Raw genomic sequence first — 17,965 nt, 5'->3', positions numbered from 1 at the left:
ATTAATCGTTGGAGTTTAGTAAACTAGAAGTACATACCTTTATTACTACCTTGGTTTTAAATCCATGAAACAAATACTCAACACGTTTAAGATCAAAAATGGTTTTAATTCCCAAGATACAAATTGTGAATTATGTAAACCATTGCATAATGTTGCAGTACAATTGAACAAGTTAATGATACTCTACAAGCAAAAGATTCAATACCTTCTACTTAATTTTTTGTAAAAAGCCAAATCAGGCCATTCTTTGATTCCATAAAGAGGATGAACTTTAACACAGGGGAACTCCCATTGATAATTTCTATGGGGTAGTTGAATACTAATTCAATATACAATGTCCTATTTGTCCATACTTTGTAACAAAATAAGGGACATGTTTCTCATTCGTAATACAAATGTCTACTTCAATCGACATCAGCGTAAATACATCTATGAACTACAGTTCACAATTAAAAACATTTTATCCTACAGTCATAACTGAAACCCTGAGAAAATCAAATGTATTCCCCCCTCCCCTTAATCACTACACTGATAAATACAGAGACCGGAAAACTGCATGTGTCTTACATTTATTTCATTGTATAGCAATTCACAAAACTAGATGCTACATCATAGCTAACGGATGAACTGCTCTCCATTTTATTCCAGTGACCTATTAAATATCTCATTTAGAACGGTACATTCAATATTTCAGGGTTTCTATGTTAAATGAACATTTTGAAATTAACTATTGGGAACAATTAAATGTTTTTACAGAAGTTCTGCTGCAATATGCATTTTTTTTTCATACTAAAATTGGAACAGCTTCATACATTTATGTACGTACACGATTGCATAAAATCTTCAGGTTCCATGATCACAATATTTAATAAAACAAGGAAACAAAACACTTCACAAGAATGCAAAATAGATTATGCTAATCCACTGCAGAGCATTGTTACATCTCAATTACATTTAAATTTACAAAACAATGAGTCCTACTTGGTGCTTTTCTTTAACAGTAATTGCCAGTTTTTTCTTGTGCCAATAAAGATGAGTACAGAAAGAATCATATTTATTGGTGGTAGGTATAGTGGCATGTTATGAGTGATATGATATGGCAAATACAGACTGAGATGAAGAAGCAGTATTCATCATTCTAAGGTTGCCCTAAGGTTCTAAGGTTCAAAACGGCCCTTCTCTGATCACTTATGAATGCAAACTCTTTACACAGAATTCTTTACTTTTCAGAGCGACAAAGCAAATTTTACCATTCGACAATCATTAAGTGATAATATCGAAAAAGCTAATCATCTGAGTGGTATCCAGCACAGATTTTAATTGGGGAGATGGTACATACAATTATCTAAAGGCACTAGAATTTGGATTATTTTTCAGTTTTACTGTAATATAACAATTTACCCTCATTAAAAGAGCAATACTCTTCAAATGCCAGGTAAAAAATGACATTAACATCAAAAGGCACAGATTTATAAAATTTTAAAAAACGAAATTGGTCCATAGTAAAAGAACATTAGTTTAATATAGCCATACCATTGAATGATTTAGAGCCATATTTATAAAATATGAACTTACATTTTTTCTTATTCAGTGTAAAAGGGAGATGTATACTTAGTATGCCACATTGAAGAGGGCTTAAGGACCAAGAACAAATGAGTGATAAGAGTTGCTCCTTAAAAACTTACTCACATCTGTATCTGCCATTGATGCTGGTTTAAATAAATCAAGTTCTGTCATTTCATCCGTCAATGACTCACTCAAATATCTAACCAATAAACAAATGATACACTATCGCCATCTTTCCAATGACTGCAGTAAATTGTGAATTAAAACAAAGAAAAACACCAGTCAAATGAAAACAAAAGCACATTACAGTCACAGTATAATCTATACTCCTGACAGCATACAAGTAGTGCACAACCATCAATATTTAAAACTGATTAAGAGATTTTAGCTGTAAAGTGAAAAGACAAACATACTTCAAAATAGTACTCATCACAGTGGCACCTTAATTGGGGAGGACAGGCTCGTGGTAATGGCTGGAGCGGAATCGGTGAAATGGTATCAAATACCATTCCATTCACTCCGTTCCAGACAATATTATGAGCCATCCTCCCCTCAGCAGCCTCCACTGGTACTCATCTATATGGCCACTTAAGAAGATTAACATGTCACTAACTTCTGAAATTCCTTCACTGTAGACAACTGCCAATTAGAATGATGTGTATGCTGCTGACCACAGTCATTTGTTTTACAAAAAAGCAGTGATGCCATTAGTTTCTGTAAATGCACACCAAATCTATATTAGGTGTTAGGTTTGGTTTGTTTCAAATTAGGTTAACAATTTGCTTAGATTATTAAAAGGAAATAATAGCAATAAAAGGTCTTTGGTAAAACTACAAATGGACTTCAAGTCCATTACTATTGTCAGCAAAAGCAGTTGGCATAGTTCTTTCTGTCATTGAACCATTGAAGAGAATGTTATACTAATTGTACATTTCAATACATATTTTTAAAGTAACTACAAGAACAAACTACCACACCACTTTGGTTCATTTGAGTCAAGTCCACATTAACTTAGTTGGCATCACAGGAAAAATACAAAAAAACTGTGATATTAAAAATTGGGGAGAGCATTTACTGTAGCCCAGTAGCTTTATTAGGATTCTCCAACCAATTTAAGAATCGAGACATTCTATAGCAGTACATTGATTGGCCTGTAACAATGTTTCGAAGATTCACAAAAGTACCCGAACTTGTGACTGACTAAAACGAAAATCAAAACATTTTAATCTAATGAGTCTTTGTTTAAGTGGTACTTTACTTGAACTATAACATTATAGAAGTTATAAACTTGGTATACCAAATGTTAGACGCCATAACACGTCTCTGAATGTTAGGTAACAAGAGTCATTGTTATGACGCCATTTTGATAGAGATATATCTACACACACACAGTGGGGAGAACAAGTATTTGATAACCTGCAAAATCGTCAGTGTTTCCTACTTACAAAGCATGTAGGTCTGTACTTTTTTTAAATCATAGGTACACTTCAACTGTGAGACAGAATCTAAAACGAAAATCACATTGTATTGCATGGCATAAGTATTTGATCACCTACCAACCAGTAAGAATTTCAGCTCTCACAGACCTGTTAGTTTTTCTTTAAGAGGCCCACCTGTTCTCCACTCATTACCTGTATTAACTGCACCTGTTTGAACTCGTTACCTGTATAAAAAGACACCTGTCCACACACTCAAACAGACTCCAACCTCTCCACAATGGCCAAGACCAGAGAACTGTGTAAGGACATCAGGGATAAAAAAGTGTAGACCTGCACAAGGCTGGGATGGGCTACAGGACAATAGGCAAGCAGCTTGGTGAGAAGGCAACAACTGTTTGCGCAATTATTCGAAAATGGAAGAAGTTCAAGATAACGCCCAATCACCCTCAGTCTGGGGTTCCATGCAAGATCTCACCTCGTGGGGCATCAATGATCATGAGGAAGATGAGGGATCAGCCCAGAACCACACGGCAGGACCTGGTCAATGACCTGAAGAGAGGTAGGACCACAGTCTCAAAGAAAACCATTAGTAACACACTACGCCGTCATGGATTAAAATCCTGCAGCGCACGCAAGGTCCCCCTGCTCAAGCCAGTGCATGTCCAGGCCTGTCGCAAGTTTGCCAATGACCATCTGGATGATCCAGAGGAGGAATGGGAGAAGGTCATGTGGTCTGATGAGACAAAAATAGAGCTTTTTGGTCTAAACTCCACTCGCTATGTTTGTAGGTAGAAGGACGAGTACAACCCCAAGAACACCATCCCAACCGTGAAGCACGGAGGTGGAAACATTCTTTGGGGATGCTTTTCTGCAAAGGGGACAGGACGACTGCACCGTATTGAGGGGAGGATAGATGGGGCCATGTATCGCGAGAGCTTGGCCAACAACCTCCTTCCCTCAGTAAGAACATTGAAGATGGGTCGTGGCTGGGTCTTCCAGCATGACAACGACCCGAAACAAACAGCCATGGCAACTAAGGAGTGGCCCCGTAAGAAGCATCTCAAGGTCCTGGAGTGGCCTAGCCAGTCTCCAGACCTGAACTCAATAGAAAATCTTTGGAGGGAGCTGAAAGTCCGTATTGCCCAGCGACAGCCCCGAAATCTGAAGGATCTGGAGAAGGTCTGTATGGAAAAGTGAGACAAAATCCCTGCTGCAGTGTGTGCAAACCTGGTCAAGAACTACAGGAAACGTGTGATCTCTGTAATTGCAAACAAGTTTTTGTACCAAATATTAAGTTCTGCTTTATCAAATACTTGTCATGCAATAAAATGCAAATTAATTACTTAAAAATCATACAATGTGATTTTCTGTATTTTTGTTTTATATTCTGTCTCTCACAGTTGAAGTGTACCTATGATAAAAATTAGACCTCTACATGCTTTGTAAGTGGGAAACCCTGCAAAATCGGCAGTATATCAAATACTTGTTCTCCCCACTGTGTGTGTGTGTGTGTATATAAGTAAAATGATGTACTGATGTCTGAACTGTGTATGCACAATAACATTCAAGAATCTAAATGCATTACAACTATATGTATACATCTTTCTCTCAGCAGCAACAAAGCTTGCAAAAGTGAAGTGATCGACTGTACAGTATGCTAGACTGACAATACAAATATATCTGGCAGTGATCTAGATTTGTAGCTGGTTAACGTATGACGATTATAAGACATGCAATAAAATTGTTTCACCTGCCATTTTAACTTGATAAACATGAGGGATCACAATACCTTTTTTATTTTAGGAGAAACACAAGTTTTGTTTCTCTGAATTACCATCCATGTAAATGTAAACAATTGTATTTCTCAATTTTTCAAACTAAGTTACAAATCGTGTACCTGGGAATATATAAGGTTCTTTCTACTGAACATACTAATTGCTGCAAATATTAAAAGGACCAAGATAGAGTGAGGAAAAATACATATTGAACACAGTAGAAGGTCATTTCAATTAGATTAACCTAGCTAAGCACATTACACTGTCATATTTGAAAACACAACTTACAGGTTCAACACCAATGATGCATCTTACAACAAACACCAGTCTAAAATGTATAGCGGAGCCTGTTTTTATCTTGTTTACAAACAAGACCAGAGTTGTTTCCTTGCTTGCATACTCCCAAACACTAAATCAAAAATGGTAATTTGAAATTATACTGAAGCCGCATCAAAAAGCACCATTGCCTGTGTAGACAAGGAAAATATATTGTTTTATGTTTTGTATGCGTGAAGTCAGGACACAGGCACTGACAAGATGTATATCTTCATACAACTATAATCTGAGGAAATACTTTGACATAGGATTGGGCAATACACATGATGCAAAGTAACAAAATTAAGTAGATATATGTGCAGAGGCTTTGACTACCTGTGTCTGCTTTTACAACAATCCTCTAAGAATCGATGGTCATGGTTATCATCTAAGGCAAGGCACTTGAGACTAGAGTAGAAGCCAAGTATCAGATAAGTTCTAGACATGTTTGAGAGCTAGTAGGAATCCTATCAAATTCACCATGTCAGACTTATGTACATTAAGACATGCTCCTCTAACAACTACATAATGAACTATTCAGTAATCACTAAAAGACACAGTAATTGATTTCCTAACTGCTTTAGCATAAATGTGCCTTACTGATATTACAGCTGCTGGTTATGCCTAAAATGCATTCAAAAGTGTGTACTTTGACGGAAAGGTATAAATTAAAGAATGAAAAGTAGAAACTATTGTTTAGCACTTTTCTATGAAAACTAACAAGATATATAGAACTATACCATGATTTAACAATAGGAAACATGAAATATTCTAGTATGTTTCACAGTACACACAAAAGCGAGACACATTAGCATACTAAGAAAAAATATATATAAATCTAACAAAAACAGCTCAAAGCTCATTTCTAAAATACCCTTTAACAAATTCCCAGGTCAACAAAGTGCTTTACAAGAAATCAATCTTCACAAAGATGGTTGCAATACTAATAATAATGTTTGACTGATGTGTTTCAGTGATAAAGTCAAATTAGGCCCACTTGAACAATTGATGCCCAAACTTTTGGGAAAATGTAAGTGATCCTTTACAATACAAAATAACATATTACATTTAAGTACTTGATTTAACAAACACCATATGTAGTCCAAATTAAACTATTAATTGAATTACTATATGAAATAGTGAAACAAAATGCTATTTATAAAATGTAAGCATGTATTAGTAGTTCTTCAAAGGGCAAATTCCTTAAGTAGTACCTTGAATAATTGTACATCACCACTTCAATATTTTTGTCTTACAGTATGGACATTCTGATTTACTAGGTGCACAGTTCTTACAAAGTACATAATGTTGGCAAGGCTGCAGGACTATGCAACGATCATGCGTTTGGCAAACTATACATTTCTTTGACTGAAGCTGATATAATACCTGTGTTGGGAAGAGAAGAGGTTGTATCAGAAACTACTCGCAACATAATAACTCAATACAATGATTCCTAGAAAGATTTTTTTTTAAATATATATATATATATATATTATTTTTTTTATGCTTCACTAGGCTAAATAGTCTGCCATAATGTATATCCTGATCACTATAAATAACAATGTGCTTAGTATCTGGCCCGTCTTACCCCGTCTATAAGGTCTAGATCAGTGCGCAGCTGGCTCTGGATGGAGTGGAGCTTTGGTAGAGGGAGCTGGTCCAGGTCTCCATAGCTTCTAAGCAGGGGTGTGCCAGGGGAGCGACACAGCACGTCAAAGTCCCCCTGGAGCTCCTTCAGCTTGCGCTCCGTGTCCTCTCGCGTCTGCTCTGCCAGCTGCCGCTCCGCCTCGGCTGACTTTGCTTGTTCTTTTGCATCATGGGAGTCTTTCTGCCAGGCCTCACATGCCTGGAACAGACAGACATGTCAAATATATAATTGGTTTAACAAGGGTTGGGATGTATTGCTTACAGAGACAGTGCCTTTAGTTCATGTCATAGTTCTTGCATGGGTCTAGTGACTGACCTGCTTGACCTGGTGCCACGCGTCTTCCCATTGCTTGATCTTCCTCTTGGCCTCGTCTAGCTCCCTGAAGAGCCGGTTCAGATCAGCACTGCTGCTCACAGTGGTGGAGCCCAGGCTGCTGAACACTGGTGATGGGCTGGGAGAGAAGTTGCCACTCACAAAGTCCCATATGCTGCTAGCTCCCCCATTCAAACCTATAAGGTGGGATCAGGACAATTGTTTTATGTCAAAGCACAAAAACAAAAAAAAGTGTTGCATTTATAAAATTGTTGATGATGCCTCATAAGTAAAACAATAATGCTCACTCTTGCATGTTTGTCAAGATTGCTAGCAAATATTATATTGTCAACTTACCCAGAGAGTTCTGAGAGGAGGTAGATGTTCCCAGAAGGCCATGCTCAGGTTTGGTTAGCAGGCCCTGCGGTTGAGTCTGCTGTGGAGCCATTCCTGACAACAGGCACTGGGACAGGGACTGGGAGAGAGAGCTCAGAGGGGAGGCAGAGAGCGATGAGTTGGAATTCAATGAAGAAGACCGTGCAAGGGAGCCAGGAATGTTGACCGGAGCAGATCCTCCCAACATCCTTTGACCTAGAGGGCAATGGGTAGCATAAATCAACTTCGCAATTTAAAATTGCAGAACACACTGAAGTCAATTGTGTTCAATGTTTCAAAAAAGGTTTGCTTACTTAAACCAAGACTGTTTTCTTGCTCCTCAAACTCTTTATCAAGAGAGGCAACATTGATGTCACAAAAATTCAGGTCAAGTGCAGAACCTGAAAGAAAAGGCAAGTAGCTTTTTTTATTAGGAAAATAAGTATTCCTTGTGTAAAGAGGTACATTCACCCCTCAAACAAGTTTGTACAATACAAGTACACTTACCTATAACTGACTCCACAGTATTGCTCCCAGGATAGAATGGGGTTGCTTTTGCATTCATTGTTGATAAGGTGGTGGGTGAAGAACTATCTGATCCAATACTAGAGGCCAGGCTAGATTCTATACTGGAGGTTATGCTGGATGCCAGAGGGTTCATCCCAGAGAATACACTATTGTGTGTCTGTAAAAAAGGCATACATAGCAAGGCATTGTTTCATTAATAGTGTCATTTTGAGCAATACTTAGCTTTACTACATTGGTGCTCGGTTAAGAAGACAAGCCACAGATACCGTGCCTGGTCATATGCTTTAGATGGGAGATCATGAATAGGCATTTTTATCAAGTCGATTGGACGGATCCCAATGACTTTGAAATTATAACAGCAAAACCCCTTTGCCTCCACAGGAATACCTTTAAACAGAAAATGTTCTACATATCACTAACAGTGTTTCCCCTATGTTTATTTTCAGCATAGGTGGCAAAATTTCAGTTTTAAATCTAAGTTCCTGCAATCTACACATTTTGCCATGGCTTATGCTATCAGTGACTCAAACATGAACATATCATTGGGGGTCCCATGCCATTTTTGGAATTTTATACTCTTCCTGACTGTATAGTTTTTATTTTTGGTGATTATTAGTTCTCAAAGATGATCTTATTTAAAAAAGATATAGCTCCATTATCTTTTCTACATGCTTTATATCTGGTTTTGTCATTTAAGTTTACACTCAAAATGAAAATGATTCTCCATAAATCATATTTTTTGGACTGGCGATAAATTAATATAGGGGAAACACGGTCACTAGCCTCTAGAAATACAAAGACAATGACAAATGCTTAAGTTATTCACCTGCTTGTCTAGGTCCATCATCTTTTGATCGATATGTCCCTTATAGTTCTTTATCTGAAAACAGACAGCACATTCACATGACCCAACACTTAAACCCAGCAATTGGCTGGGTCTTAGAAAGCCAACACCTTTCTTAAAAGTGAAGAAAATTCAGTTAATAAATCAGTCATCTGCAGCCCTATCAAAAGAGAGAAAATGTCATCACCACAACCCATTAAGACAGTTTAAAACTAAATAAGCAGACATTTGTTTTACAACAGACATTTGTTTTATAATATATAACATGAATACAAGTCACATATCCAAACAATGTCTAATCTAGGTTCATAAAATGTTAAGCACAACACTGAATTTGACCTGGAATGGGTAAACTATTATTTATTTTTGCCTTGGTTGTTAATTTCAGTATTCACCAAGTTATCACAAATTTATAGAAAATGACAACATAAAAAAAGTGACTGACAAATAATTGAATATAGAAATAAATCAAAATAATGGAAACTATGACCAAAGTGTGTATAGCAGTGGGTCAGGCCCTACACTAAGCGGAGTACAGGGGTCTTCCTGTAAGGACGGGGAAAGAGAGAGAGCAGTCTTATTGTAGTACCTGATCCTCGCGTTCAAAGCCCGGAGCTTTGGGATAGTTAGACGTCAGAGATGACACACTTGACGTGGTGGACTCTGAACATAAGCTACCATTAGTTAAGCATTTGGACCTGCCGATGGGTCCGATTGGGGACAATGAACTGTTGCTTCCTGAGCTTGGCGTTACAGTCGGACTATTAGAATATGAAACCTGAGGGAGAGAAGTACACATGGACTTAATAGGGTTTTAGAGCCAGCCAAACAAGCCCAGCTTTCCTAACGAGCCCAGAGAGCAGATGATAACTGAAGATGTTTAGATGGAATATTGGCTTCAGAGAGAGAAAATGACACTGAATTGTTCAAGTTTGGTTTCTGTTGAATCCTATATTCATTTGAATTACGCTGTATATTTCTTGGTGCACTAGTACTACCAGAAACAAAATGATGTTACAGACTAGTGAAATACAAGGCAAGTACAGAAAACAGAAGAACGGAAACAGAAAATGACAAGAATATACAAAACAAAGGTGTAACAAATAAGGAAAGTTAACAGCTTAAATGTCTTTTCATGGTCTAATCTATAGACGGCATGTTTTTCATTCAAACTGAGATGCCGTTGTAAAAGACAGTGGAGAGAAGCAGAGAGGGAGTAGTAATCAGATCACATACATTCCCCACTTGGCCGTTGTTGATGCTGCTGATGGAGGAGTGTGCACTGCTGCCCCACTCGCTGACCGGACACTCTGAATACTGCTGAGAGCCCAGCTTGGCCTGGGAGCCCGACTGCATCGCTGTTAGCAACGAGTTCATGGTCTCTTCCGTGGAGGGAATTCCTGAAAAAATACACAATCACAGACAGGAGGTTTTAAGTTTGAGAAGTTGCCAACAAGCAAGACAGCGGTGACTTATTTTGAGGAGCTTCACTTACTTTCTACATGCGCAAACGCACAGAATGGCCCTCTAGGACAATAACCAGTTTGCCTCATGTCATTGCATTTGGTGGATTTGTAGATCTGAAGTGAGAAAGACAGGTTCTCTGCTCATAACTGTGTGGCATTTTCCCAAAACAAGGTTTGACAGATTCCCCATTGCAAGAGACAAAATGTGCTAAGCATTTATAAAAGTGTCAAATGTCCCACTTACCTCTGGGTGGAACTGCTGTTCAGTGCGTGAGTGACAGTATTGACAGCTGTCTCCACTGTCACACTTCGATGGCTCGCCCCACTCATCCCCATGTTTCACATTGGGACACGGAGTTGACCTGACACATCATTCAAGGGGTTAACTACATATTACAGAATTATTACACAGTTGTCAAAGGCATTCTCTTTGTTGTTAGACAGTCCTAATCTCCTACCTGTATTTGAACTTGCGTGGATTTCGTCTTCTGTCTCTACTATTGTGGTAGTGAGGGCAGGCATAGCCCTGTCTGCATAGTCGTGGAGGCTTGGTGCACTGCTCTGTTTTGTAGTTCGCTAAAACAAAATTGGTGTCTGGAAGGAAAGCACACAATGAGTATGTTGCATGTACACAATAAACGATTATTGTGGATAGTCAGATTAACATAATCTCTTGATTTAAAACATTTACATGCTTTTCAAGAACAAGTTCCCTAATAATCCTGTTTACATGGACATCTGAAATCAGGTTACCTGACGGGACTTTGAAGAATGCAGAAAAATAAAAGATTTTAAAAATATATATAAAAATAAGTGCTCTACCAGCGAAAACATTTTGATTCTTAGTCCAGACAAAGTTTGTATGTGAAAACTATTTTTAATATGCATACGCACTCACTTCACTCGACAAAAGTAGGAAGCTTGTGCACACCTCTGAACTCTTATTAAAGCATTTACATGTCCTAATAATGAGAACGAGTGCACCGAAATCCAGGTGTTTTAATCGGCGTATGCTTACTACCATTATGATCTTACACCAATTAAGATAAGCAGAGTAAGGTGTTAATATGACTAATGCCATACTCTGCCATAATCAGTTTAATATTGATTTATTAATGTGCATATAAACATACTCAGTGTCAGACATTCTGTTATTGACCTAATGCCAAAATATAACACAACAGGTCAAGGAAATCCAATCAATAGAAAAATAATGTGGCACTGGGTGACACCGCCACCAGATTCAATGTGTCTGCTGCTCACCCTGCCACCGGGGGTCCTCTGTAAGAGTCTTCTCTATCATGGCTTGGCTGGCCAGTACTCCAGGCTGTAGATCAGGGATACCTTCTCCAGATCCCAACTGGCCATTCTGGAGGGCTTCCTGTGCCTGGATCTCTCTGTGCACATGAAGAAGATCAGTGAGAGAGCTACTACACAAAACAAACAAAAACGAGGAAGAGACAAATGTAGAATATTCAGGTAATACCTTGTTCTTAGACTTGTTCTGCTCAACAGTTGCTAGGCAACGCTTGAGCGTGCCTCTGATACCACATTTAGTGTTGTTTTTGTTGAATTAATTCAAGCTCCCATTCCTTAATGTGATGTCATTCATGGGACGTTGGACAGGGTATTGCTATTTTCCAGTGACGGGTATTTAAAATGTGAACACATGATTCATAGTAAAATAGCAAATGTATGTTATTGTTACGGTTAAGTCCATTGCTTGCATTATACAGATATTGTCCTACTTTTTGTATCTATCTCAGATGTGGGGGGGATATTACTTCAAATATACCACTGAATCTTTCATCCCATTAAAGAAATAACAATAACACTTTAATTTAACACTAATTGTTTGCACAGTAAATGGTACTCAACAAAACCAACATCAACCCTGGCAATAAGTACACTATGACTGATGTCTATGAAGATAAAATTGTGGTTTCATCTGCTCTTAGCCCCAGCCAATTTGAGAGGCATCAGGCAGACTAATTGAGCTAAGAAAATAGATGAACACGCTTCATTCTCCCACTGCCATGTATGGGCATGTACTGGAGTGGATACAGACTATTATCACTTCAGCGGAGACAGCTAGACGTACCATGTTGACTCAAAGTAACACTAACAATGGTAGAGAAGGGGTTGACAGCTTCAAAAATATAGTCTACGGGCAAATTTAAGAACTTCATTAAAACTATGATGTACGAATGGAATCAGTTGGTACATTTTGTCAGTGGATGGTTAGACCTTGCATGATTTATCGTTGTGTACTCAGCTAACTGGCTTAACAAGCCTATTCACATGTTTGTTGATGGTATGACACCTTGAGAACAGAGTGGTTACTAAAGGCATGATAGATCACCTGATATCGTAGACAGGGGGGCGGAGATCATGTGGGCCATGGGCAAAGGCGCAGTGTAGGCCGTTCTTCACGCAGTGCCCGCGGGCATCAGTTTCATGGATACAGGTACCAGTCTTGTAATAGCGAAGATGGTACTTGCGCTCTGTGTCACCAGTGGTCCGGTGCAAATAAGGACAGCTAGACAGGAAAGGAAGCGATGATTAGACAAATGCAGACTTCCTCATTAAAATTAACAGGATTTGATGTGACAGAGATACAATCTGCATAAAATCGGTCTCTATCCTATGTTTCTAGAATTCTATGCTGTGCTTATCCTAAGAAGTCATTCCACAGATTTTAATTGAAAGGAAACAGACCGAGGCTAAAGGAATGAGTTACAGAGCATAATGAGAGATATCAGTCTTCCTCCCTGTATTAGTGGCAACCGTTCTTCTTGGTGCTTAATATGCACATCAGACAAACAAAAATGTAGCCAATGCCCACAGTGGGAGTCAGAGGAATGCAACGCCTTTTATAGATACAGCACTCTCACAGGCTTTGATGTATGGTGAGGAATTGAACAGAAATAATACATCGCTATGAATGTGCTCAAATTCACATTGAAAACAAATAATTTCCTCAAATACAGCAAAAAGCTTCTTACTCCGCAGCAGTAACCATGGCAACAGATGTGATGTCACGAGACGAGAGCAGCCACAGGTAGAATGAGGAATAGAGAGTGCAAGTGCTCGCTCTCAGGCAGAGTTTAAATATTGTATAGAACTTTCAATATAACAGCAGGTTGAATTGAGGAACATCGTTTACTTTCTGCTGTGAAATTCCAAATACACTGATATAGGAAACTGGAACTCAACCTCTCAATGATAAACCACTATGAAGTATTCAGTATGCTACACATTTGCCACAAATACTTTTAACATCACAGCTAGTCTCTACCTCTAGATATCACTAAACTGTGGATCTGACCAACACACTAACCAGACCTGTGCCATTCATGATTGTCATTGAACTAGTGAGTGAGACGTCTCGAGTTACTCAATTTCTTTATGGTGCTCTGACACAAATAGGCCCAAATTATAGAAGTGGCTTGAATATCATGTTTCAGAGCTGTTCTTCTTAATGTCTTTCTCAAAATATAATCTAGAACATCTATCCTGTCTTATTAAATAGGCTAGGTTATTAGCTGTATAGCTTGCTTCCTTTCAGTGAACCTTTAATTCTGTTAATTTTGTAGGGAGACTTGTAAAATCCCCAACCAACACATCTGGTAGCCTAGCGGTTAGAGCATTGGACTAGTAAGTGAAAGGTTGCAAGAACAAATCCCTGAGCTGACAAGGTAAAAATCTGTCGTTCTGACCCTGAACAAGGCAGTTAACCCACTGTTCCTAGGCCATCATTGAAAATAAGAATTTGACTTGCCTAGTTAAATAAAAGATAAAAGAAAAATATTAACATTTCCATTTTAACTGATAGGGCTGTCATTAAGTATAGTAACAAGTACATCTTCTCCAGTAGGCCAAGCATGTGCATTTTGTAATATTACTCAGGACAGGTTAGTAGGGCTGGGAAATGCCTGGGACTTCACAATTCTATTTCAATACTTAAGTGCTGATACAATAAGGATTGCAATTGGCTCCCTATTGAAAAAGAAAATATTTTTCATTCATAGAGAACAAGCTACTGGAGATTTGGTGTAGGTACCGGCAACTATAGCATAAATAATATATATCGTCAAAAATAATATCCTGATATGCAAGTTCCCCCTTCACTACAGGGTAGCATTCTGTTTTTTGTGTGTTTTTTTCTACGATAACCCTGTGACTTTGTTAGACCTGGTAACTGAATACTGTAGCTTTTATTTTAGGTAGATGCAGATGAACTGCTAATTTATTAATTTAATTCATCCTTCCTTTGGTGTCTATCCACACCACCACAAGCCTTCTCATATGTAATCTCAAGTGACAAAGTGTATCTGCCCAACCTGACACGCTATATCATGTCACAAATATTTTAGGCTATTACCATTTGTTTATGCTATTTATCATGATTTGTAAAGACACAATATGTAGGCTCATAAGGCCTATTCTTTGTTACTTTCATTTTCAGTAGATTGATGTCACACCAGTAACGAAAACTACAGTTCTAAGAATGAGCTGAAGTGGCATACCCCAAACATTCAAAATATGTTCCTCTGATTTTTTTATTTAAAGTGAAATTAGCTGATGCTTTGAGGGTTGGGCCTAAAAATGCTGCAGTAACCATAAAATAATAGAGCAAGAATATATATATATATATAAATAAAGACTTGCATACTCCATTTCTACCCCTCAGTACATCTCTATTAATTACCATAAAAGAGTAGTTATGCTTAGGCTGAGCTGATACTTGAATTGTACTTGCATGAAACCACACAGAAAAGTATCAATTCATGCTTCTTAGGATTCAATGAACATAATGATAAAGTACAGTTGGTAAAAACCAGACACATCCATGTATAAGTACTTTTGACAACATTAAGGATACAAATACAAAGCAGAAACTCGTTCAAAGCGACCTCATTTTCAACGGACTTGTGAACAATAAACATTGCTTGTTCGACCAATGGGAGAAGGCTATGTGCAAAGGCGGTTCAATCATGAGCAAGAAAACAGGGGGTGTGTTCATCGTTTCCTCGCAAACTGGAGGAAGAAGCTCAACCCCACTCTGCAGCTCAAAACAGACGTGTCCAGCGAGAATTACAAAAAAAACATCCATGAAATGACAATGAATGTGGTTGAATCATTCAATTGGTTCCGCATGATTGAGAACGTCTGTCGTCCCACTCCGGGGCCATAGGAGGCCATGCGGATCGACATTAGCTCGAACAATAGACAAGTCAACAACACCATGTGCAAGCTAGGTCATCACCAAGCTCGTAGTGAGAGCTGAATTCTGTGCAACGAGGATCATTCACTTCAGGAATTCGCATGAATCTGACTTCCTACTGAAACAATGCAGCATCCATAAAATATTAGCAACACCGTTATAAGTGTACTCACTAAACTGGCAACCTGCACAAATTGAGTTAATTCTCAACCGGAATGAACAACAGCCACAACATTGATAAGCATGATACAGTAGCAACAATCTAACCAGACAATAATAATTCACAGAAGAAAATAAATTGAAGCTTCACACTTACTCCTCTCCATCTGGACAAATGCCCGTAGTCTCGTCATATTTTGTGCAATAAACGTCAGGGCTGTAGTTAAAAGTTCCATCTCTTCTTCTAATCGGTCGTCGTCGCCTCTGGTTGAGGAAATGCCAATGAAAACATGTAAAGGGTCTATGTTGTGTGCACTTGTGCTGCAAGAAGAGAGGGCACTGTTCGGTCCTAAACTCCTTCAAATATCTGCAAAATGGAAACACAAAGGCGGTGTTAATGAAAGACACCACCTGACATCGTGTAAAAAAAAAAGTAAAAGAGTCCAAAGCTCAAGGGGAATATCACATCTAAGCTTGATATAAATATTACAGCTTCGCTATTTGAAATTTAAAGTAAACAACATCTATGCTAAAGGTAAGGAGATAAACGTTTACACCATCCACAACGAATATTTGATTGACACTAGCTAGCTATGTAGCTGGATTTGACAATCACTCGAACTGATAAAACTACTTGGTAGTGATAGCTAGTAGCTATCTACCTTGACCATTCACATACAATCCACGCAAGATTTTCGACGTTGCATTCTATCAAACAACCAGAACGTACGTCAAAACATATGCGTAGACAGACAGCAAATAAGGCCGAGGTGGAAAGAGGAAAAGGATAACACTGCTGGCTGGCAAACCATTCAACTTCGCAAACGTTACCCAGTCCACGCTAGCACGTTGACTGGCTAGCTAACGTTAACCACCAACCAAGTTCCTGCGAATTCCGCTTTTTAACGTTACGCCTCTTTTTTATGTGGAACATTTTCACGGTCACACAATACAATTATACACACGTATTTGTTAAAATGCAGTTACTGTATCAATTTGAATATGTATCTAGCAAGTAAGCGCCAGGCTAACTGCGTGCATTGGGAAGAATTTACAAAAGGAAAAGCACCATGTTTTACTGCACTACGAGTGAAGAAATATCAAGCAGTCCAACTATAAAACAATATTCTGTACATAAAATAAGCACGATATTTTAAGGAATACGTCTTTGTCCATTTAACGTTTGCTTTACTTACGTATAGTGGGTTGGTTTCTCGGTTTGAGGAGAAGCGTTCGCCGCCGTTTTCGAAACCGACGGCATTTTCAGTCAAAACAATGAAACGCGCCTGCGCGAACTGTTCCGTTTCGTTCCATTTACGTACGGAGTGAGATTTGTTTCTTTATTCTGTAAATGTGTCTACCACGATCCGTGCGTATATTCAGCATAACTCACAAATAAAACTTTGATGTGTGAATATATTAAAATAAAACTATAGTCCAGAAATATGTATATACATTTCACAAATTAAACCATAATCTGTGAAACTGTATAAATATTTCACAAATATTAACCATAAATAAATAAATATGATCTGTAAATATATTCAACATAGCTGACAAATAAAACTACAATTTGAACAAATGTACAAAGATTTGTGCAAATATTCAGAAATCCCTAACATTTACAACTGTGGAAAGTGTATTTGCGCATTCAAAAAGTGCATGTGGATCTGTAAAAATAGCAATAGTACAAAGTTACATAACAAGCAAAGCGCACATCCTCAAATCACATCAAAAATATGCTTACCAAAATCATCATCAGCAACACCATCACATTACCATCATCATCATCATCCCCATTATGATGACCAAGGACATTGATACCAGTTCCTGTTCACAGACTTACTTGCCTGCCTGCCTGCCTGCAAAGGGCAATGGCCATTAGGGGTAAAGGAGTGTTCGTACAGGTTGGTCTTGACAGCTGATTCAAATAATAAATTTGACCAATTACCCTGAATCAGCAGGGTAGTCATGCCAGGGTAGTCATGCTAGGACAAAACTTCAAAAAGTCCACCTCTTTAGGTCCCCGGGACCGTTTTTGGGAAACGCTGCTGTGGGTCTTTGGGCGAAGTCAGCTGTCAGATCAAACAACTAAGGAAAGGTTTGAAATAAATGGGAGATTGACTAGTGGGGAGTTGCAGTAGGGTCCAAAAGCAGCTGGTCAAGCGTTATCGTCAGGTTAATAATTTTTACAACTTTGCCTTTTATTTAACAGGCAACATTGCCCAGCCCCTCAACGATTCAACACAATACAGAGATGTATTAACAGTACTCAGACACAGAATGCATGTATTGACTAGGAAACAACATG

At 38.3% G+C, this 17,965-nt stretch overlaps 1 protein-coding gene and 1 long non-coding RNA gene across 3 annotated transcripts in view; one reads left to right on the top strand and one right to left on the bottom strand.

The window, feature by feature from the left end:
* The window catches only part of LOC135564660 (uncharacterized), a 529,018-nt gene that overhangs the window by 216,256 nt on the left and 294,797 nt on the right, over positions 1-17,965 (top strand). The window lies entirely within an intron of this gene.
* On the bottom strand, positions 86-16,939 carry LOC115110342 (putative E3 ubiquitin-protein ligase UNKL). 2 transcript variants are annotated; one of them, XM_029635920.2, is made up of 16 exons: positions 16,851-16,939; positions 15,812-16,021; positions 12,631-12,807; positions 11,532-11,665; positions 10,727-10,862; positions 10,513-10,630; positions 10,298-10,382; positions 10,039-10,202; positions 9,392-9,580; positions 8,785-8,838; positions 7,938-8,115; positions 7,745-7,831; positions 7,413-7,646; positions 7,059-7,252; positions 6,684-6,941; positions 86-6,481 (listed from the first exon to the last, which is right to left on the bottom strand). In XM_029635920.2, exons 1-16 carry the CDS (start codon positions 16,913-16,915, stop codon positions 6,326-6,328), a joined length of 2,439 nt encoding a protein of 812 aa, XP_029491780.2. In that variant the 5' UTR covers positions 16,916-16,939; the 3' UTR covers positions 86-6,325. The 2 variants fall into 2 exon arrangements, with proteins under 2 accessions (XP_029491780.2, XP_029491781.2); XM_029635921.2 differs by lacking the exon at positions 9,392-9,580.

The sequence above is a fragment of the Oncorhynchus nerka genome, linkage group LG26 (genome assembly GCF_034236695.1).
Source record: "Oncorhynchus nerka isolate Pitt River linkage group LG26, Oner_Uvic_2.0, whole genome shotgun sequence".
Taxonomy (NCBI): domain Eukaryota; kingdom Metazoa; phylum Chordata; class Actinopteri; order Salmoniformes; family Salmonidae; genus Oncorhynchus; species Oncorhynchus nerka.
This window is presented reverse-complemented; position numbering and strand designations above follow the sequence as displayed.